The sequence below is a fragment of the Phoca vitulina genome, unplaced genomic scaffold, assembly GCF_004348235.1.
Source record: "Phoca vitulina isolate PV1807 unplaced genomic scaffold, GSC_HSeal_1.0 scaffold48, whole genome shotgun sequence".
Taxonomy (NCBI): Eukaryota; Metazoa; Chordata; class Mammalia; order Carnivora; family Phocidae; genus Phoca; species Phoca vitulina.
Window position 1 is genome coordinate 9,832,306 of NW_022589751.1, and position 23,707 is coordinate 9,856,012.

General features: G+C 40.9%; 1 protein-coding gene across 2 annotated transcripts in view; it reads right to left on the reverse strand.

Moving 5' to 3' along the window:
• Window positions 1–1,035: 1,035 nt before the first annotated feature.
• ARHGAP19 (Rho GTPase activating protein 19) overlaps window positions 1,036–23,707 on the reverse strand; it is a 57,376-nt gene continuing 34,704 nt past the window's right edge. For both annotated transcript variants that reach the window (XM_032432507.1, XM_032432506.1), the window contains exons 7-12: window positions 19,867–19,932; window positions 18,222–18,413; window positions 13,361–13,456; window positions 8,328–8,438; window positions 7,708–7,786; window positions 1,036–4,860 (exon numbers count right to left, since the gene is read on the reverse strand). In XM_032432507.1, the coding sequence (XP_032288398.1) occupies window positions 4,850–4,860; window positions 7,708–7,786; window positions 8,328–8,438; window positions 13,361–13,456; window positions 18,222–18,413; window positions 19,867–19,932 (555 nt within the window). In that variant the 3' untranslated portion in view covers window positions 1,036–4,849. The remainder of the gene's footprint in view (window positions 4,861–7,707; window positions 7,787–8,327; window positions 8,439–13,360; window positions 13,457–18,221; window positions 18,414–19,866; window positions 19,933–23,707) is intronic.

The window sequence follows — 23,707 nt, forward strand, 5'->3', positions numbered from 1 at the left end:
CCAGATTTAAGTAACTCCTTTGTTATCAAAAATAACTATGTCAGCATCAATAACCTGCTGATTATAAAATGTATTCCTGGCAGAGAGAGAGAGAATTAACATCTAATGAATACTTGCCATCTGCCAGGCACTGTGCAAGGCTAGTGGTCTCAGTATTTTAGTGGTCAAGGACTCCTCTGGGATTCTTGTGAAAACTATAAAATCCCTCCCTTAGAAAAATTTAAATGTACACAAAATTTTACATAGAATCACAAGGGCAAACAATGTTCCAAAGCACAATCACAGACTCCAGACTAAAACCTTCTGTGCTAAGCCCTTAAGATCTGAGAGCACGTCATTATTGAGACAAGTTACCATTATCCCCACCTTACAGATGAGGGGACATCCCCAAGGTCACATACATAAGTGGCAGAAACATTTCAACCAGAGTTGTCTAAACACTACTTGCTGTCCTAGATAAAAATGTCATCTGGTTTTTACTGTTATTATAACTGTCACTCCTTATTTTTAAACGAGGAAATAAGATTATGTGAGAAACTGAAATCTGTGCAAAACATTCTAGACTCAGCCACAGGACATCAGAAAGCTCAGAATTCCCAGGGGTTCCAATCCCATTTCCTATCAGCCAAAAGCCCCACTCCCCCTGAACTCACCTGCCCAGAAAGAAAACAAGCCAAAGAGGTGCTTTTCTTAGACAGGTTTCACAGGACTCAGAACAAGAAGCAACCTGTCAATAATATCTCAATAAAACTGGGGGGGGGGAATTTTTTTTTTTTTTTTTTTTAAAGATTTTATTTATTCATCAGAGACAGAGAGAGAGGCAGAGGGAGAAGCAGGCTCCCCACTGAGCAGGGAGCCCGATGCGGGACTCGATCCCAGGACCCTGGGATCATGACCTGAGCCGAAGGCAGACGCTTAACCATCTGAGCCACCCAGGTGCCCGGGAAAAATTTTTAAGAGGCAACCTCTCCTTAAGATAGTCTATTGGTCAAAATGGGAATTAAGAGACCAGTCAAAGCCTATGGCTATGAACAAAAGAAATTTAATTTCAGAATATTACAGGAATAACAAAGAAAGATAATGCATATGATTGTTTCTTTACAGTTACATATATATATCTGATATATAAAGTCAAATAAGAATGAAACACAAAAAATGGTGAAACAGTTAAGAAACCTTGTTTCTCTTGTTGAACAAGCTCAGGGAGAGCCAAGGGCGACCCCTGTTATGAAGGACCCCGGCCGGGAGTGTTTTTCCCAACAGGCTCTGCCAGTCTCCAAACGTCTGGGGGAGTGCTCAATGGCTCTTCAGCCCCCCTGGCTGTGGCCTCGCACACTCCAGTTTCCATGGCAACCCAAGCACTCAGGCTATTATGTACTCACCTCCTCACTAGCCCCTCCACTGACTCTCCACCAGTGGAAAGATGTCGGTCGGCACTGGCTGTCTAGGAAAGCTAGCTTTTCCGTGGGGTTAATTACCACTGGTTTGAAAAGATTGTGCATTTTAAGGACCCAAATTTTCCCCAAACTCTAGAGCAATCTTGACAAATGCCAGTACCCAGGTTTAGATCAAGGTCCAGTCTTCAGTACAAAAGCTTTGGGGTGGAGGGGACAGGGATGAGGCTCTCCCTGGGAAAAGGAGTTCTATTTAGAAAAGACCTTCCAGCATTTGTGTGAGGCCCTGTACGATGGTAAGGAAGCAGCGAGAGTCTAGGGAAGTCCGTTCCCAAAGATGACTTCCCCGGTTATGCACGGGCCACACAGCTGGTCACTGCGGGGCCCAGGTGCAAGGACCACAGGTTCTCCTAGGAGGCAGTATTTAAACCATATCCGAACAGAGGCTCCTGGGAAGGAAGCTGCACAAAACCACCACTACGCGGGAGGAGAGAAAGGCTCTGCTCTGACACTCCAGGACCTGCTGGCTTCCTTACAAGCCAACAGAACGGCCGCCTCTGGATCACCCAGTGGTTACCACAGTCAACAGCCCTCCACTACTCCATTTCCCAAGGGTGCTCCCGAGAAGGCTATCCAGGGTGAGGAGTGGGTGGAGGACCCGCTGCGGGTCAGTACCAGCTCCTCAAACATGTGCTGGCACTCAGGTGCAGTCAGCATCTTCTAACCCTTCACTGTGGCAGTGGAGTTTTCCAGATTCCCTGGTCCCAGGGCAAAAGTCTATCACTGTAAAAGGTTAGAAACTCCAGTGTCTATGGTTTTCACTGATGCCACCAGTGCAGCTCACTCAGTGATCTGAATCGAGGACGCGCTCTGCGTGCTCACGCTTACGCCCACTGGCACAACACCGCCCTGTACTGACACATCAGAACCCATTACAACTGACCGCAGGAAGAAGGGAAATGTTTAAAGCCATAAAAGGAGGCATGTCCAAAGAGACTGTTCCAACATGAAAAATAAACATAGCAGACTAAAAAAACATCTTATAGATTAAAAAACTGTTAAATACTGGCTCAAGAATACCTACCCACCAAGTCAAAAGGGAGACAGTACCCTGCTGTGGCAAATGATAAAGGGCTTTTGTCTTTGAGTTCTCCATAAGATTCCACAGGATTAGAACACTTACATATTACAAGGAAGAAAGTTATGCTGTTTATTTCTCAAATTTGGATTCCAACTGGATCACAGCTTCTATTTAAAAATGACCTATCTATCACACCCTTTAAGCAAGGGCAAATATATTTAATAAATAACTTAAATGAAACACACATGCCCAAATTCACACATAAAGGGCCCAAGGGGGCGAGCTATACAAAAGCAGTTGCGTGTGGCAAGCATCTCTCTCACTACTCTAGCCCCGGCACACTCCCCTGGGATACCAATGCCATTCAACCAAAGAAAGTCTCCTAAATCTCAGCTACCTCCCTCAAATAGAACCCCAGGACAAACCTGATGACAGGAAGGTATCAGGTCACTGCTCTGCTCTCTCCACCCAATGCCACGCCACCCTGGGATGAACCACTTAGAGAGATAAAGAAAGGAAGTACTGGGTTAAAGGAGATCACTATTTCAGTCTGGTCCTATTAAAAGCAGTCTCTGTCTGCACCCACTGGTAGCTGGTGCTTATTTTCTCAATAAGGAAAAGCCAAATAGAAACCTACACAAATAAATTTGCTAACAAGTATTTTTAAGAATGACATAAAAATGCTCTAGGCAAAGGAGCCTCTAAGAGGCTTACACTCCTCACCATCTATTGTTCACAATCCATCGAGTCGGAAGGCCGAGTTTTACACTTCTCTTCACTATAGCTGTTACAGCAGCCAATGAAACAGGAAGTATGGAAGAGAGACTGACAGCTAGACACAAAACCAAACCGTGCTCTCCCAGCATCATCCTCTGTTTCAGCAGAAACGCAGCTTTTTCAAGAGTTTAAAGATGGTCGGCAAGTCCCACTTTGCTGGGCAGCTGCTCCCCCGCAGAGCCTGACTCGGCTCTGGCACAGGGTGAGGGCGGCTACACAGCCCCACAGAGCAGGCCACACGGTGCTCTCTAGGCAGGTGAGTATTTACACCAGATCAAAGCCATGCCGCTGCTTACCTCAAACACATGTGAACATCCCCAACCCAGTCAAAGCCCCAGCCCCACCTCCAAACGACTCCTGTGCCCATCCTGACAAAGAGGGGAGGTGCGGCAACCCTCCTCAAACACTGGTGCTAATAAGCCACAACCGCTTCCAAAGGAGAACGTGCTCTTTCAAATCCTCTCAGCCCTGCAGAGAGGGATGCTCCCTTCCTCCCTGGGACTCCAGCTTGCTCCCAGCAGACAGTCTAGCCTGCATACCTGATCCCTTAGAAGGATGCAATATAATCCCACCCACAAGGAGTGACCCTGGACATAAAGCCAGCTGGCCCCATCCTAGTCAGACTCCAGAGTTTCCAGTACATTCAGATATTTCAGCAAATCTCTATCGAGCCGCCGGTGACTTCCCTTGGGTCACAGTGATTTGGCACAGAAGTACTGGCACCAGAGGTGTTTTAGGCAAAGGGAGACTGAATGAAGATGAGTTCCGCAACCACAAAATTACTTTGGCATCACTGAGGAAAGGGGAAGAGAGGGAAGGGAGGGAGGAGGGACAAAGTTTAATAACTGACATTTGTGAAAATATGCTATCATTCTGAATTCTCCTTTTTCAATAACGCAGGTCAAATACCCTGCAATCTCAGGTCCAAGAAATAATTTTTGTATTTCCAGGAAAGCTGTAGTTCTTTGCACACAAATGGTATTGAGGAATATGGCCTCATGAGATAAAGAGCTTTCCCAAAGCTTAAGGTGAAAAAAAAGGGAAAGACATCTGTCTTAGACACAATTTAGATGACCTATCCAAAAAATGGCTTTAAAAAAACAAACAACAGATAAACAAGAAATAACCAAAATACCGCCCATACTATCAAAACAGAGAAAAGCCCCAAGTATCAGTTAAAAATAATATCAATCCACCAGGACTGACAGTACTTAAAAAAAAAAAAATCACTTGGTAGTTGAGCACAACTTTCATATTTTTAAAAATAGTATCTGCTTAAACAAATACATGGAATGAGCACTAGAGCCCACCTGGTTCTGCCCATTTACTGTGCTGTGTGAGCTGGCTGGCTGGTTAGTGGTTTCCCCATAATGTTTTCAGAGAGAGAGAAAGAGAGAGATGCCAGCACCCATTCAGAAGAGTCTGCAGACATTATCCAGTGAGTGGGGTTAGAGGTATCAGTCAGGTCATAGGATTAGTTGACTTTCACAATACAAAACGCAGCAAGCTGCAAGTCCAAGCTTCTCTGTGAGCAGTAATGATGCCTGGCTCACTAAAGAGAAAGTTCCAGGTGGACAACAGGAGCACTCTGGATCCTTCAGAGGAATCCTAGGTTGAAAGAAAAACAAGAACATTAAGCACATTTATAAATATTTCTTTTTGCAAACATCCCACCTGAAAGCTAGAGAAGCTATACTTAGTATTTTCTACAAACTGAGAGTTAAAGAGCTTAACGGAGAATTTACGACTTTCTACCAAGTAAACACCACCTTGTCCATGTGCCCTAATCTCAGTTCATTAAAACAACTTAATGGCAGTAACAGCTACCGCTGTGCTAAGTACATATTTTGCGCCAGACTCTGCTCTGAGTTCCTTTTGTACATGACCTCACTTATCTTCACAACAATCTGTGCATGAGATAGGGCTCTTGCCATGTTACAGGGGAAGAATCTGAAGCCTACACAAGTTAACGGTCCCCAAGATAAATAGATATAAGCAGCAAAGCTGGGAGTTGAAACCAAGCCTAACTGAACGCAGAGTTCATGGCTTTACCACCACTACGCCTCTCAGCAGCGAATGCTTACTAAATGCCTACTAGAGGTAAGGCACTCTCAGAGGTAGAGGTAGAAGTAGAGGTAAGGTACTCAGTACCGGGAGGAAGAGAACAGAAGATAGGAGGTCACAAATGTATTCTTTTTTTTTTTTAAAGATTTTATTTATTTATTTGACAGAGAGAGACATAGCGAGAGAGGGAACACAAGCAGGGGGAGTGGGAGAGGGAGAAGCAGGCTTCCCGCTGAGCAGGGAGCCCGATGCGGGGCTCGATCCCAGGACCGTGGGATCATGACCTGAGCCGAAGGCAGACGCTTAACAACTGAGCCACCCCAGGCGCCCCTCACAAATGTATTCTTAAGTCTGGCCCTCGTCTTCCAGGAGAGAAACTAGCTACAGATATCAGACAATACATGAGAAGTAAATAACTACAATAAATCATACTAAATGTCAACATTTTAGTACCATCAATAAGAGTTCAAAGGAAAACGTACATCTGGCTGGCTTAGCCAAAGAAGGTTTCAAAGAGAACGTGTGGTTTAGGTTGGGCTTTGAAGAATGGGTAAGATTCTCACTACTCAAAATAATGCCTGTTAATAAGAAGATGCTAAATCGGCAGTTCTCTTCTGGGGGTGATTTTGCTCCCTCCTCCCCAGGGGACACTTGGCGATGTTTGGAGGCATTTTGGTTGTCAAAACGGGGAAAGAAGGGTACTACTGGCATCTAACGGGTAGAGACCAGGGGAAACTGCTAACCATGGTACAATGTACAAGGCAGCTCCCCACGACAAAGAATTATCTGACCCAAAATGTCCAGTGCCACGTTGAGAAACCCTGTGCTAAAGAAATGTCTTTTGGGAGTGTGATCTTGATGATGATAATAAAATTGCATTATCTCCCTCAAATAATATTCCTTTTACAAAATCACCATCAAAAACCTCTAGTTAATATTCATTGTATAGAAGAATTAGACGGCAAGTAAGTGGATCTGTGGCCTTGGAAACTGGAAAAGAGTTCAGATCTGGAGATGCAGGTCTGGGAGCAGTTATCCTACAGAGAAAATAGAGCTGTGGGTTAGCCCAAGCTGCTAAGAAGTAAAAAGCAAGAGCAGAGATAAGCAGAGAACTCAAGATAGAGCACTTAAAAACACAAAGAGGAGGGGCACCAGGGTGGCTCAGTCAGAGGAGCGTCCAACTCTTGGTTCCACTCAGGTTGTGATCTTGTGGTGGTGAGAGTGAGCCCTGCATTGGGCTCCGCGCTCAGCACGGAGTCTTCTTGTCCCTCCCCCGGACTGGACTTCGGTTCTCTTTCTATTGCTGATGTCTCAAATCGTAATTACGCTCATGTCTCAGCAGTAAAATGCACATGTCAAACCAGAGATCACTTCATCTGCCACACGAGCCTTACAAAACAAAACAAGTCTCAGCCAGTTCTCTCTAGTCACAATGTTGGCTACTTGTTAATGCTTCTAAAATATTATTTCAATTAAGCCTCATAAGAAATCTGTGAACTCGATATAACTATTATCCTATTTTCAGAGGAGGAGACAGGCTCAGAGAGAATGAATGGTTTTGGGGCACATGGGTGGCTCAGTCGGTTAAGCATCTGCCTTTGGCTCAGGTCATGATCCCAGGGTCAGGGATCGAGCCCCACGTTGGGCTCCCTGCTCAGTGGGGAGCCTGCTTCTCCCTCTCCCTCTGCCTGCCGCTCTCTCTCTATCAAATAAATAAATAAAATCTTTAAAAAAAAAAAAGAGAGAGAGAGAATGAATGGTTTTCCTGGGCCAGAGGAATGATGATTCAAATCAGGTACAGCAAATCCCCTGGTCCTCCCCATGGACCACACGGCTTCTTCAGAGGAAAGGACAGCAGCGGCTGCCTTTTACCAGGAGCCTGGGGCAACCAGCAGTCCCCGCACCAAATAATCTTTTTTGCCCTAAGTATCCTCAAAAATATGTTGTATGATATGATTTGCAGGGTCCATCAGCTGTTTATTAGCTGGAAAGCCTCACTGAATAAACAAGGCTAAAGTCTACACAGAAAAAGAACATAACTATTCCGTGTTTATTGAGCATATTCTTAGCACTTCTGTACTTGGTTTCACAAATTAGTTTACACTTGCTTTTAATTTGCTTAACAAGAATTCTTAAGATTTTTTTCACATGTGACAAATCTGTCCAAGAATGCAGGGACCGTATGGGTCAGTCTTCACAGCTCTGCCTGTCAGCACCTGGGACAGCGCTGAGTAGATGATCAATAACCATCTGCTGAACAAAGGCAAGGGCAAAGACCCAGCCTGGCAATTGTATGCTGCTTCTGACACTGGGAATTCAAACCACTACTGAGGGACTAGATGCAGAGAGGACTTACACGGAGTAAGAACACAGAATAAGTACAATCAGTACCTTTTTTCCCCTCTTTCTTCCCCTCAGACCATTTCAATCTTGTTGGTGTCATCGTGACAGCTGGAGAGCCAGAAAATAACTGTAACAAAAACATTTTATAGTGGCTTAAACACTCTAATGTCATTCCTACAGACAGACTTTACTAACAGAAGAATTATTTGCTTGTTCAGTTTCCCTGTGAAGAGTTTTACTGAGGCTGATTATATTTATATCATTATGATATAATGATATTTATATCATTAGTCTTAACTGATTTTATTGCTGGCTTAATGAAGCAGCATGTGTGGGATACCCAGAAGGACTACCCAACAGATAATGCAGTGCCGAGTAGGCCCAGCTCAAATGCTACCTGCCCCATAGAGTCTCCCAGTAAGAACTAGTCCCTCCAGCACTTTGTTTGCGGAGCTCTTTCACTGTTATTTGTCATCTCCACATATGACTGGCTATATCCTCCTGGAACTCCACATGTGTTTGTTTTGACCATCAACATAAATGAAAGGATTGAGAAAAAGCCACAGTTGAATGGCGCAGAGAAACACAGTAAAACAGATGACAGTCTATCAATATTTCTCCTTCCTACAAATATACACAAAGAGGAAGTCCAAAGAACAGTATCTTACTAAGTTCATATTTTCTTTGCTGGCTCTCTTCAATTCACCAATGGCTACAGATTCCGGAGTAGGGTACTTGTTTTTCTTTTCTGACATCATCTGATTTCCCAGGACCTTCCGCTGATTTAGGAAGAGAAAATACGTGATTTATAAAGATCTACTATATCTGTATTACAGCCATACTGGTCTTTAAATCTACAGTTTCTTAGTTTAAAAGGATTTCAGATTTCTGATAAATTCTCCCAGGCCATCTTATACAAGGGAGGCCAAACAAAGCATGTTACAAAAAACCCTGAAATCATTGCCTTTCTTTAGGTGATCATTTTTCCTCTATATTTAAAATAGCTGAAATATAAGAAACAGTTTTATAGTTGATTTAAACAAGCTAATGCAGGCCAATTACAGTGTGCTTCTGAGACCATTAACAAACAACCCCCACCAGTTATTTACTAGTATAATTTTTGCCCCCGAGACGTGTTGTCTCCGGCAGCTGTTAAGAGCCCCCTCCCTACTCAGGGACACTTCTGCTGCATCCACTCTAAGACTGCTTCCCTATCACGTCCTCGCACAGGATTAGAAAACTTGGAGAAAGTCTTTAAGAGTTTCTAATACAGCCACAAGAGTGTTCAGGCCTTCTTAAGGGGGTCACATGACCATACTGTCATTCAGAGCAGGACTAAAAGTCTTTCATCTCTGAACAGCTTAGAAACTGACATAACCTACTCTAACAGCTGACAGTGACAATTCTACCATCTTTAGGGAAACCTTCCCTTTTTTCTTCTTAGAGAGTAAGTTTAAATCCTCAAAAAAGAACTTAACAAAACTAGAACATTAAACTCTACAATATAAATCTTAGCAGCAATATTAGGAATATTCCAATGTAATAAATTATTTACATAAGAGAAATTCTAGAGGAAAAAGTGTAGCCCGAGAAACGGATCAAAGCAGAATATAGATCAAATAGCTTAAACACAGAAATGCTGGAAAAATGAGACCACTACATCTTCCTTTCAGAAATCAGCTATCCTTTCAGAAATCAGCTATCCTTTCAGAAATCAGCTATCACCTCAGAGTAAGCTGAAATGGGGATGCCAGGAGCCACAGGACCGGCTATAAAGCTTCCAGTGAACTTTTTTTTTTTTTTAGATTTTATTTATTTATTTGAGAGAAAGAGATAGCGAGAGAGAGAGAGCACATGCAGGGAGGAGGGAGAAGTGAGGAGGAGAGGGAGGGAGTTCCCTGCTCAGCAAGGAACCCCATGTGGGGCTCGACCCTGAGATCATGACCTGAGCCAAAGACAGCCACCTAACCGACTGAGCCACCCAGACGCCCCTCCAATGAACTTTTAAAAAGACATTTCAGGGGCGCCTGGGTGGCTCAGTTGGTTAAGCATCTGACTCTTGGTTTCGGCTCAGGTCGTGATCTCAGGGTGGTGATATTGAGCCTCTCTCCCTCTGCCCCTCCCCCTGCTCGCACTTGCACTCTCATGCTCTCTCTGAAATAAATAAATAAAATCTTTAAAAAAAAAAAAGGGAGCACCTGGGTGGCTCAGTCATTAAGCGTCTGCCTTCGGCTCAGGTCATGATCCCAGGGTCCTGGGATCGAGCCCCGCATCGGGCTCTCTGCTCAGCGGGCAGCCTGCTTCTCCCACTCCCACTCCCCGTGCTTGTGTTCCCTCTCTCGCTGTGTCTCTGTCAAATAAATAAGATCTTTAAAAAAATAAATAAATAAAATAAGGGCGCCTGAGTGGCTCAGTTGGTTAAGCGACTGCCTTCGGCTCAGGTCATGATCCTGGAGTCCCAGAATCGAGTCCCGCATCGGGCTCCCTGCTCGGCGGGGAGTCTGCTTCTCCCTCTGACCCTAACCCCTCTCATGTACTCTCTCTCACTCTCTCTCTCTCAAATAAATAAATAAAATCTTAAAAAAAATAAAATAAAATTTAAAAAGTGGAGCATCCCCTTAAAAAAAAAAAGACATTTCAGGGCGCCTGGGTGGCTCAGTTGGTTAAGCGACTGCCTTCGGCTCAGGTCATGATCCCGGAGTCCTGGGATCGAGTCCCACATCGGGCTCCCGGCTCAGCGGGGAGCCTGCTTCTCCCTCTGACCCTATCCCCTCTCATGCTGTTTCTCTCTCTCTCTCTCTCAAATAAATAAATAAATAAAATCTTTAAAAAAAAAAAAAAAAGACATTTCATTACCCCATCACTATTGAGCAGAAACCACTATTATTAGCTCAAGTCTCTTCATTTATAACAAAAATAATTTATCCTTCTGTTTCATAAAATTTGTTAACATTTGTATTTAAAATTATTGTTCTAAAATGTCTAAAATTCTGATAGAATTATAAGCTCGTTTATAATTCTAAAGTCCTAAATTCTCTTAGTAAAGAAATGGGCAGCTGCCAAGAGGATACTCCATATTTACATTTCAAGCCACACTTAGCAATACATCTAGAGACACTGCAGAACTTTCTTTCACTAGGAAGAGAAAACTACACCCATCTAGCTTCAGTTAAAGAAATATTTGTTTGACACACAGAGAAACCTTTATTTGACTAATAACTTTTCTTGTTATCAATCAGCTCAATGACAGGAAGTCAAAGGGAATGACAGACTTCCAAGTAAAATGAACCGACAATGATGTTCATTTTACGAACTACACCTAGCAGTTGACTATACTGCTAGAGTAGGGTTCTAGCAAAATAAGTTACTTTTTAATTATAGTAAAATATAAATAACACAAAATTTACCATCTTAGTTCATTCCATTCATATTGTTGTGCAACCATCACCACCATCCAACTCCACAACTTTTTCATCTCCCCAGATAGAACCTGGGTATCCACTAGACAATAATTCCCAATTCCCCCCAAACCCTTAGCCCCTGACAACCACCATTTTACTTTCTTTCTCTATGAATTTGACTATTCTAGGTATCTCACATAAGTGGAATTATATAGTACTTGTTCTTTGTGACTGGTTTATTTCATTTAACATAATGTCCTCAAGGCTCATCGATGTTGTAGCGTATGTTAGGATTTCCTTTCGGGGCGCCTGGGTAGCTCAGTCGTTAAGCGTCTGCCTTCGGCTCAGGTCATGATCCCAGGGTCCTGGGATCGAGCCCCACGTCAGGCTCCCTGCTCTGCAGGAGCCTGCTTCTCCCTCTCCCTCTGCCTCTCCCCCTGCTCATGCTCTCTCTCTCTCTGTATCTCTGTGTCTCAAATGAATAAATAAAATCCTTAAAAAAAAAAAAAAGGAATTTCCTTTCTTTTTGAGGCTGAATAATATTCCACTGCATGTATATACAACATTTTGTTTATCCATTCATCTGTCAATAGATACTTGAGTGGCTTCCACCTTTTGGTTACTGTGAATAATGCTGCTACAAACATGGGTGTGCAACTATCTATTCACGTCCTTGCTTTCAATTCTTTTGGGTACATACCCAGAAGTGGAATTGCTGAATATTTAATTTTTTGAGGAACTGCCATCCTATTATCCATGACAGGTGCACCATTTTACATTCCCACCAACAGTGCACGAGGGTTTCAATGTCTCCACATCCCCACCAACACTTGTTATTTTCTGGCTTTTTTAATAATAGTCATCCTACTGTGCCTTGCTATCTCACTGTGGTTTTGATTTGCATTTTCCTACAGATAAGTGATATTGAGCATCTTTTCATTTGTATATCTTCTTTGGAGAAATGTCTAAGTCCTTTGCCCATTTTTTAATTTTTTTTTCCTGTTTTTGTAAGAGTTCATTATATATTCTGGACATTAACTCCCTCTCAGACATATGTTTTACAAATATTTTGTTCCATTCTGTGAGTTGCCTTTTCATTCTGTTGATCACAAAGGAAATTTTGAGGGTAAGCAAGACTAATGTCTCAGAGGCTACTGCCCCCCAAAGATCAGGATTGAGAGTGAATTCTAAACTTCTATTAATGATAATAGCTAAGACCAAAATGAGGCTTAGATGATGTAGCAATGACTAACAATTGCAGCTTAAAGAAAAAAATATATATTACAAGGTATTTATTTTTATTTTTCATTTTAATCAGAGCTCCTTACTGTTGCTGGATTTATAGATTTTAATAATGTTAAAACAATTTTAAAAAGAAAACCAGCAGAACACAGAACTGTGCTTAATCTCTCTCCAAGTTAACCAGAACCTTACCTTAGTTTATGCCTGAAAATTTGAACCCCGTTATCACATTATCTACTGCCACCTGATGGCAATATGCCTTAACTACAAGTTCAGATCGTCCACGAGGACGTGTACCTGGAACCCGCAAGCATGGTGATGGCAGCAACAGCACAGAAGTAGATACTGCACTTGTTTTAAAAACAAGATTTTTAAGTAATTTGATACAAAGGAAGAGAATATACCACTGATTAAAATATTAAGCTTACAGAAATTTGAGTCAACTCACTAGCCTAACAGAAAATCCATTCCTAACCATTTCTGGGAGTCTGTCAACTCCCTCAATTCTCCATAGCTTTTGCAAACTGTGCAGTGAACCTTGTAGCACAAAGCAAAGAACTCTCCTCACTGCTCAGGAATGGGGACTCTGTCCTCAGTCCCAAAGAGAAGGAAGGACCTTTCTTTTACTCTCTAATCATACAGCCCCTTCTCCAAATCGAAACACAGCAAAATGCTGTAAAAACTAAAAGTTTTTCCGAATTCTATCCTTATCCTCTTACAAATGAACCCTTTACAGGATCCCAAAGAATAGAAGAAAACTGTTTACACATAAGAAAAGTCAGACTGTTGGGGCGCCTGGGTGGCTCAGTCGGTTAAGCGGCTGCCTTCGGCTCAGGTCATGATCCCAGGGTCCTGGGATCGAGCCCCACATCGGGTTCCCTGCTCAGCGGGGAGCCTGCTTCTCCCTCTCCCTCTGCCTGCCTCTCTGCCTACTTGTACTCCATCTCTCTGTCAAATAAACAAATAAAAATCTTTAAAAAAAAAAAAAAAAAAAAGAAAAGTCAGACTGTTAAGCTTTCTCTAAGTCAATGCTGAAAATGACAGCACAGCATACCTACCTTAATAAGGCCACTGAAGGAACGTGAACGGGCTCTTTTCTGTACCCGAGGAGAAGATTCTCGCCCTGGCGTTTGGGTCACAGATTGCTTATTAAACTAAGAGAAAACATAAACATTTTACTATTATTTCCCCCATCAAGAGATAGGATTCTATGACAATCAAAAGCTAATGTAAATATCCAGAAAAGTCCAAAGAATAAGTGAGTCTGTACACATATGGCTTAGTAGGCTGGCAAGCAAATCTCAAAGGCAGAAATGATGTTGCCAAAAAAAAAGTCAAAATTTATTAAATTACTCTAAGGAGACTGCACTTCATTTTCCTTTTTCTTATGTACTATAAGGTTGGAAGTATTACCCCTATTTTACAGATAAGGAAACTGAGACCCAGAGAATTATGTAATTTGCCCAACATCTCCAGCTGGTAATCCAGTTTTTTTTGCAGAAAGTATCTTGGACATAGAGAGCGACTAGCACAACCTAAAACAGTCCTTAATTTAACATAAATTGCATACAGAATAAAGAAGTTACTAAAGCTCTTTAAATGGACATCTATCATGATTGCTTGCCAGCATTATCATCAGAGGAAATACATCAAAATAAAAAGTGGTCAATTTTATCAATATCAGCTCTGTCTGATGGTATCTAACATGGAGAAATGGAAGACATAAAACACTGTATCGTCTTATTTAATGCTTTGATTAGCCATTCATCTCCCCAGTTAAAAAACAATGATATAGTACTTAATTCTTCTACTTGTCTGCCTTTTCTAACTATAGTTTTTAAATATGTGAATTGTAATTTTGCAAATTTTTATCAGTTCAGGTTCAGTTCTGGAGGTTTAAAAAAAATGACACTTTTCATACATATTATACAGGTACCAAAAAGCTCCCAAAGTTAATTATCAGAAAATTTAGTCACTTCTAAAGAGCTCAGAAAGCAAGCATCCCTCCTGGATATATTGGAACAAGTGACAAACCATCATTTCTGATAATGTTGGCAGGTGCAAGAAGGGGGGGCTCTCTTGTATCCAGCTGGTGGGAGCATTAATAATTTTCTGGGAAGCGGGCGCCTGGGTGGCTCAGTTGGTTAAGCGACTGCCTTCGGCTCAGGTCATGATCCTAGAGTCCTGGGATCGAGTCCCGCATCGGGCTCCCTGCTCAGCGGGGAGTCTGCTTCTCCCTCTGACCCTCCCCCTCTCATGTGCGCGCTCTCTCTCTCTCTCTCTCTCTCAAATAAATAAATAAAATCTTAAAAAAATAAAAAAAAATAAATAATTTTCTGGGAAGCTATTTAGCAATGTGTGTCCAGAATCTTTTCAAAATGCATACAGTAGTCCCCCTTTATTCGTAGTTTTGTTTTCCAAGGTGTTACCCATAATCAACTGCAGTCCAGAAGCAGATGATCCTCCTTCTGATGTATTGTCAGAAGGTCAGTAGTAGCCTAATGCTGCGTCACAATGCCTACGTCATTCAGCTCACTTCAGCTAATCACATAAGTATTTTACCATCTCACATCATCACAGGAAGGATGAGTATAGTGTAGTAAGGATTTTGAAAGACAACACATTCACATAACTTTTATTATAGTATACTGCTATACTTGTTCTATTTATTAGTTATTATTGTTAATCTCTCACTGTGCCTAATTTATAAATTAAACTTTATTGTAAGTATATATGTATTTTAAAAAACCCACAGTATATACATGGTTCAGTACTATCTGTGGTTTGCAGGCATCCACTGGGGGGTCTTGGAATGCATCCCCCATAGCTAAGGGGCAGGAACTACTGTATTAAAAAATACACACTACCTATGAAGTTCTTACCCAAAAACTAACTAAATAAAACTAATTGGTATTCAAATCAAGCTTCTAGAATTAGATCTAACTACAAATTTATCATAAATATAGAGGACTGAGGAACATGTTCAGTAACACCACAAGGGTGCAACCAGCAAAATCTAGACTGTGGAAAACAAACTATATGGTTTCTTTCACAAACAAAGGGCAGAGAGAGAGAGGGAGAGAGAATGTGTGTATGTGTGGGTCTAAATGCAGTGTAGTAACCTGGATTAGGTTCTGGCACAGAAAAAGGGTATTAGCAAAAAAACTGCTAAAATCTGAATAAAATCTGTCATGTTAATAGTAATACACCAATGTTAATTTCTTAGTTTTAACAATGTTAACATTAGGAGTGAAGAGTACCCTCAGTGGAGGGTACGTGAGAACTCTCTGTACTATCTTTGCAATTTTTCTCTAAATCTAAATTATGTCACATTTAAGTTTATTCAAACAAACTTTGGCAATTTTTTAGGGGGAAAACAAGAAGAGAGGAGAGAGAGGGGGACCTATATATTAAAAGGGACCCAATAGCTGTTACCAGAAAAAAAAATGCATACCCTTTGGTCATGCCACTTCTAGGGAAAACTCTGCAATGAAAATACCTATGAACAAAAATTTGTAAGCTAAAAAATAATCTAATTCCCAAATGTGTCCAATAGTGGGCAAACTGTATATACATTAAGTTATATGTAATGAAATATTATGCAGCTGTAAAATGTTCACAGCCTTTTAACAACATGGAAAATGATCATGATATAATGTTAAATGACAAGGATAGGAATTTTAAAAACTGAATATATATTATCATCTCAAACAAAAGGAAAAAAAAGTCAAATACATGTTCATGGAAAGAAAATAATCATAGAAGAAAATACTCCAAAACTTTTATCAGTGGTTATCTCAGGGTGATTACAGGTGATTTTCTTCTTTACACTCTTCTGCAGGTTGCACTGCTTCTACAGTGAATATTTACTATTTTTATAATAACAGAGGAAAATCAGGAACTAGTAAAATTATAGTTTCGTCAAAACAAAGTGGCAATATTTTATTTTTTTTATTTTTTATTTTTTTTAAAGATTTTATTTATTTGACAGAGAGAGCACAAGCAGAGGGAGAGAGAGGGAGAAGCAGGCTCCCTGCTGAGCAAGGAGCCCGATGTGGGACTCGATCCCAGGACCCTGGGATCATGACCCGGGCCGAAGGCAGCTGCTTAACCGACTGAGCCACCCAGGCATCCCCAAAGTGGCAATATTTTAAATGTAGGCAAGGAGTTCACAAGCATGCACAAGAAAATGCTTATGCTGTAATGTTTAATGAAAAGAGAGAGATCAAAGAAAGTATGTGGTATGATCCAAACTATGTAGAAATTGATCGATAGGAAAAAGACTGAAAGAAAGATCCAAAATGTTAACCCTGGTGGGATGAATGATTTGTTTTCTTCTTAACCTTCTCTATGAGTTCCTATTTTTCTAGAAAGAGCAAAAATGATGTCAGTTTTGTATTATGTTTAAGCTTCTGCTTTCTTTTTCTTTTTTTTTAAAGATTTTATTTATTTATTTGACAGAGAGAGACAGCGAGAGAGGGAACACAAGCAGGGGGAGTGGGAGAGGGAGAAGCAGGCTTCCCGCTGAGCAGGGAGCCCGATGCGGGGCTCGATCCCAGGACCGTGGGATCATGACCTGAGCCGAAGGCAGACGCTTAACGACTGAGCCACCCAGGTGCCCCAAGCTTCTGCTTTCTTGATGACAGAATTCATGACACTTTGCCCACCTGAACTGCTGTCTTAGTTTCCATCAAGAATTAAATCACTACATCGCTTTGAATCTGCGATAATACTCAGCCAACACCCTTGAAAATTCCAGTCATAACACAATTTGCTAGATATCAAAGTAACTTCAAAGAGTGTAACAGAAAACTTCTCTTGAAGGACTCTATCAATTGTTAAGGACAGCTCAGTTCAACATTTTCTGAGCACATGGTTATGTCTGGCCCTATGCTTCAGATTAGGCATAAAAAATAAATAAAAACACAGACTTCCCTCACGAAGGTCCCAGTTGAGTAAGAAGTCAAGAAGCGGACTTTGCCTGTTCAGCTAAAATTCAAGAGGGATAGAGACAAAATAAATTTCCCAAGAAAGAAACTAACGAAATCATTGGGATTTACTCAAACTACATTTTGAGTCTCAAAATGGCAAATGAGAGACCTAATTTTGCTCCCACTAACTCCAAAATAAACAAACTTAGCTACCAGAATTCCTACTTTCTAATATCAAACTAGGTCCCTGAATTTACAGTGTTTTCTAACTGTAAACAACTCATTAGTAAGAGCTACCACTTTTGCTCTGCTATGCCAGCCACTTTACATAGATTCTTTCTAATCTTTATATAGTCATGAAACATGGACATTTCAACTACCATTTAAAAAACAAGGAAATTGCGGGGCGCCTGGGTGGCTCAGTCGTTAAGCGTCTGCCTTTGGCTCAGGTCATGATCCCAGGGTGCTGGGATCGAGCCCCGCATCAGGCTCCCCACTCCGCGGGAAGCCTGCTTCTCCCTCTCCCACTCCCCCTGCTTGTGTTCCCTCTCTGGCTGTCTTTCTCTCTGTCAAATAAATAAAACCTTAAAAAAAATAAAAAATAAAAAACAAGGAAATTGAAATTCAGAAAGATTAAATTATTTGCCAAGAAAATCTGAAGGATTTAAACTTTGGAGCAATATATTGCAACTGCTGGTTCTCTTCTCAGCATGCCTGGTACATGACCAAAATTAGAGAAACTCTAACCATACTTGGATCCTTCTGTTTAACTCTAGAAATAGAAGAGCCTCCACCCTTTTCTGTAATGGGGCAGTAGTACAGAGACTGACGTTGAGGTTCCATTGACAAGTCTGCTTTCCTAAGCCAAGCCAAGCTTAGGCCAATAAGAGCCAAAAATTATATGAGATTCTTAGCAATATTCCCTAGTGATTCCACAACCTTGATCACAGTCCTAAAGCCCCGTCACTGTTTCCGTGCCTTATGGTACCTGTCTAATAAGTTGTTTCTTCTTCGCTGACTCTGGCATATTGTGAACATGTTGGAACAACTCTTTCAGTGCCTCTTCCGTACGCTGCTGGGTCTCCTCCTGGTGAGAGCAGGAATCTACCCAGTTCCGTTTCTGAGATTTTGCCCGTTGGAAGGACTTAGTAGGACATGAAGCTATCAGATCAAGATCATCCTAGAGAAAATTTTAAAGAAACGCGAATTAATATATCCTGCCAGCTTTGTTTTCAGGTTCCCACAACCCTGAAACAAAAAAGGAGGAAGAAGTGGGGAGCGTGGTATACTCTTATACTTAGGAATAAGAAAAATCTAAATATAATTATCACATGAAGAGAAACCTGTAATTATAGACTATATTAATAGCCCACTCCCAAGACCTCCCTAGAGAACCTAAATTCATTTAGAATATTGCTACCAAAAATTATATTTATATGAGTTCAATTTTCAAAGCCTTTTAACTGCACATAACTCTCACTGCTTTCCTACGAGGTAAGCAGGGAAAGTATCATCATTCCCATTTGATAGAATAAAAAATTAAAGTTAAGCTCTAAGTTTAAAGTCATTTAGATACTAAAGTGACAGACCCATCCTGGAGACCAAGTGCACAGGCTCTTGGTTGGTGCTCTTTGCTACACACAACAATATGATGGGACAACTACATAGCAGTGGTTAAGGAATAGAAACACCTCTCTAAGAAAAGCTACACTCCAGTTAAACTAGTTGAAATCAAATACTGTTTTCCTGGTCACACCAAATATTTACTGAATGAGAGGTAGAAACAAAGAGGAGCAGAAACAACAGCATAAGATGACAGTGTAAGTTCCTAACCAAGACAGACTAAATAGAGATCATCAAAAAGTACTTGTGTAGGGGCGCCTGGGTGGCTCAGTTGTTAAGCGTCTGCCTTCGGCTCAGGCCCTGATCCCAGGGTCCTGGGATCAAGCCCCGCATCAGGCTCCCTGCTCCACTGGAAGCCTGCTTCTCCCTCTCCCACTCCCCCTGCTTGTGTTCCTGCTCTCGCTATATCTCTCTCTGTCAAATAAATAAATAAAATCTTTAAAAAAAAAAAAAAAAGAGTACTTGTGGAGTTTTTTTAAACTTCTCAGTTTTAAAGCTTAATAATTATACATAATCTTATTAATAAGCATCACACATTTGCTTTCTAAGCTCATGTGGTCTCAAGTCTTTGAGACGTTTGACAGAGTGTTACCGCTGAACCTGAAACAAGAAAGTATTATCGAAAACCATGATTTATTGCTGTAAAATATTTAATACATTTGCTATTTATAGCCTGTTTATATCATATGCTATAAGAATGCACAGGGGCTTTATGAAAACCTTTAAACATGCAGTCTATGCCATCACTCATATGTAGGGGATACCATCCACCAGTGTAACACCTCTGAAAGGAAACAAGAAGACTCTATGTGGGGACACTTTTATTTCAACATATAACTTTCCTCTCAGTCTTTTTCCTTATCTCAAACTGACTAGATAACTTTGAACTATAACAGCAGCAACATTTTATTTTCCATGGCTTTACTCTGATTTCACACTTTGTTTTAAAACTCCACTAATCTTAATTAACTCTCTCCTTGTTTGGGCTAAGAGCAATTTCCTATTCTTACCTTTGATGCTTGAGTTCTGGAGCCCAAATAGTGCAATCTGGCACATTCCCGAATATAAACAGGAGCCTGGGCAGGATATAAAAAGAAAACCAAGAACAAGTAGTTAGCAGTATCTAAAATTCTTTCAGACCACAAGAATAGTGATTCTCGAAATAATCTGACTGGCAGATTATTTCAGAAAATCAAAAGATCCTTAAAATGCCCTATTCCATAGCTTCCTATCTCTTGCCACCAAAATGATATCTCAAATCTGACAGGAAAAGTGTTTTTGAAAAGACAATACTGTAGTTTTAAAAATCAAATGTGGCATGTATATACTCAAATGAGCCAGAAACAAAAGTATAGACATTTGTAGTAATGTTCATCTTTGACAAAAACTACCCCAAAAGGGGCAGCTAGGTGGTTTAGTCAGTTAAGCAGCCAGCTCAGGTCACGATCTCAGAGTCCTGGTATTGAGCCCCATGTGGGGCTCCGAGTTCACTGGGGAATCTGCTTGAGTTTCTCTCCCTCTGCTCCTCCACATGCAAGCACATGCTCTCTCTCAAATAAATAAATCTTTTTTTTTTTTAAGATTTTATTTATTTATTTGTCAGAGAGAGAGCATGTGCACAAGCAGGGGGAGCACGGCAGGTGGAGGGAGAAGCAGGCTCTCTGCTGAGCAAGGAGCCTGACGCAGGACTCAAACCCAGGACCCTGGGATCATGACCTGAGCCAAAGGCAGACGCTTAATCAACTGAGCCACCCAGGCGTCCCTCAAATAAATATATCTTAAAAAAAAAAAAAAAACAAAACCTTACAAATTACAAGTGGTCCCTAAGTCACATTTTACAAATTACAAGTGGTCCCTAAGTCACATTTTAAAATCACTGTACAGAAAATACCATTTAGAGGGGCGCCTGGGTGGCTCAGTTGGTTAAGCGACTGCCTTCGGCTCAGGTCATGATCCTGGAGTCCCAGGATCGAGTCCCGCATCAGGCTCCCTGCTCAGCAGGGAGTCTGCTTCTCCCTCTGACCCTCCCCCCTCTCATGCTCTCTATCTCATTCTCTCTCAAATAAATAAATAAAATCTTTAAAAAAAAAGAAAATACCATTTAGAATTACTATGGGGTAACAAGAGACAAGAAAGAATTTAGCTTATTGATATATTGCCCAGAATTCTATGACACATACCCTGATACAATACTAGCAGTAGCATCAAATAATACAACCACTACGGGAGAGAATTCGGTAACATCTAAGAAAATTACATTTTCATTTACCCTTTAACCCAGAAATCTCACTTTGGGAAAACTATCCTGATGATAACAACTCCAGAAATCAAAAACATACTTGGATGAGATTAATCAAAAGATTAAACACAACCTAAACGTCTATTAATAGAAGACTGGTTGAATGAATTTTTACACATCCATACAACACAGGACTATCTATCATTAAAAATGAAAGAAGAGGGCGCCTGGGTGGCTCAGTCGTTAAGCGTCTGCCTTCGGCTCAGGTCATGATCCCAGGGTCCTGGGATCGAGCCCCGCATCGGGCTCCCTGCTCCGCGGGAAGCCTGCTTCTCCCTCCCCCACTCCCCCTGCTTGTGTTCCCTCTGTCGCTGTGTCTCTCTCTGTCAAATAAATAAATAAAATCTTTAAAAAAAAAAAAAATGAAAGAAGAGGGCAACCTGTTGGGACCCCTCTCACTCTTGAGAGCTTTTTCTTTCTTTCTTTTTTTTTTTTAAAGATTTTATTTATTTATTTGACAAGAGAGAGACACAGCGAGAGAGGGAACACAAGCAGGGGGAGAGGGAGAGGGAGAAGCAGGCTTCCCGCAGAGCAGGGAGCCTGATGCGGGCCTCGATCCCAGGACCCTGGGATCATGACCTGAGCCGAAGGCAGATGCTTAACGACTGAGCCACCCAGGCGCCCCGAGAGCTTTTTCTGTATCTTCACTTAATAAACGTCTATCACTTTACTCACAAAACAAACTGAGATTTATCTAAGTATACCTTTTTGTGTAGTTTTGACTTTTGAACCACGTAAATATTCTACAGATTCAAAAAATACGATTAAATCCAAAAGGAAAAAAGGCAAACCCTAAAACTGAACACAAACAGGAAAAAAGAATGAGTATATCTGTGTATATGATTGATAACATAAACACAGAAAAAGAATTATTCTACCTAACTTCTGAAAACTGTATTCTGACTATACATCCTTAGTGAGATATATTCAAGGGAAAAGGAACTGTAAGGAAATCTTAAATCTTAAACTTCCATTAGCAGGTTTACATAGGCTTATTTTTTAAACTAATTTTTTTAAAGATTTATTTTATTTTTTATTTATTTGAGAGAAAGCGTGCACAAGTCAGGGGGGTAGGGGGGCAGAGGGAGAGGGAGAAGCAGACTCCCACTGAGTGGGGAGTCCAACACAGGGCTCCACCCCAGGACCCCGAGATCATGACCTGAGCCAAAGGCAGATGCTTAACTGACTGACCCACCTAACTATTAGCCCTAAAACTAATTTTTTATATACTGATATTTTATATATTGAAGGATAAAGCAAATAACATATAAGTGCTATTAAAATCTGGAATTTGCAATGTGCAAAACAGATACAAATATAAAATAAAAGAAGTCAAGAAAAAGCTCTGGAATGTTAAATCTGAATTGGAAACATTAATATGAACTAATGATTTCTTTTTAAAAAGAATTTTAATCTAAACTTCTTGCCCTCAAAGAGCCTAAAAGCAATGATACCCCAGAAACAATGAGTACAACTAGTGTCACTCAAAGAAACCAGGGCTCCTTGAAGAAAATAATTGACTCCAGGCCCAGGGCAGAGCAAATGCAAAGTGAGCTGGGGACATTTTATGCCAGGAAGGAAACACTCAGACTAATGGAGTCCTGTCAAAAAGACACAGCAGGGAAAGCTTGCAAGGGCTCTCACTGGCCAAATTTGAGACAATTTGAAAATTAAAACTAACAACTGAAATTGACTAACACTTTGAATAACTATAAACCTTTGTCTATAAAGATGTTCATAAAAAGGGGTGCCTGGGTGGCTCAGTCGTTAAGCATCTGCCTTCGGCTCAGGTCATGATCTCAGGGTCCTGGGATGGAGCCCCACATCCAGCTCCCTGCTCGGCGGGAAGCCTGCTTCTCCCTCTCCCACTCCCCCTGCTTGTGTTCCTGCTCTCGCTATCTCTCTGTCAAATAATATCTTTAAAAAAAAAAAAAAAAAAAGATGTTCATTAAAAAAGAGAATGACACAGAGGAAAGGAAAGCTCTCTTCCAAAGAAAAAAGTCAGCTAATAAAGATTAAACAATAGAATTAGAAAACCACTGTTCTGTAATACCCAATATAATCATAGATTCCAGCAGGATTATCAATGGATGCTAAAATCATTACATTAGGTAATCACCCTGCAGGTTACTTACTAATTGTGAAGGGAAAAATGTACCTTTATAATTGAGAGATGTGGCAGTTAGCAAAATTAGCATCACTGAGAGTGAGACAATCTGACATCCTGTGCCTCCCAATGTAATGCAATATGATGCAATATGATGTACACAAACGTCACCTATGAATCTTTGCCAAAAATGTTTAACATGAATCTAATCAAGCCTCTAGACCTAACTTACAGTTTACAGGAACTACAAAAAAAAAGGATAGAGGAACAAGTTAAATAACCTTGAGAAAACAATAAGACAAATTTAGACTATGGAATATTCTATAACCCAATTGGCCTGAATGCTTCAACAAATCAATGACATGAAGAAAAAGGACAGGGACTGTTCCAGATTAAAAGTGACATAATAATCAAAAGCAATACATAAACCTCAATTAGCTTATGT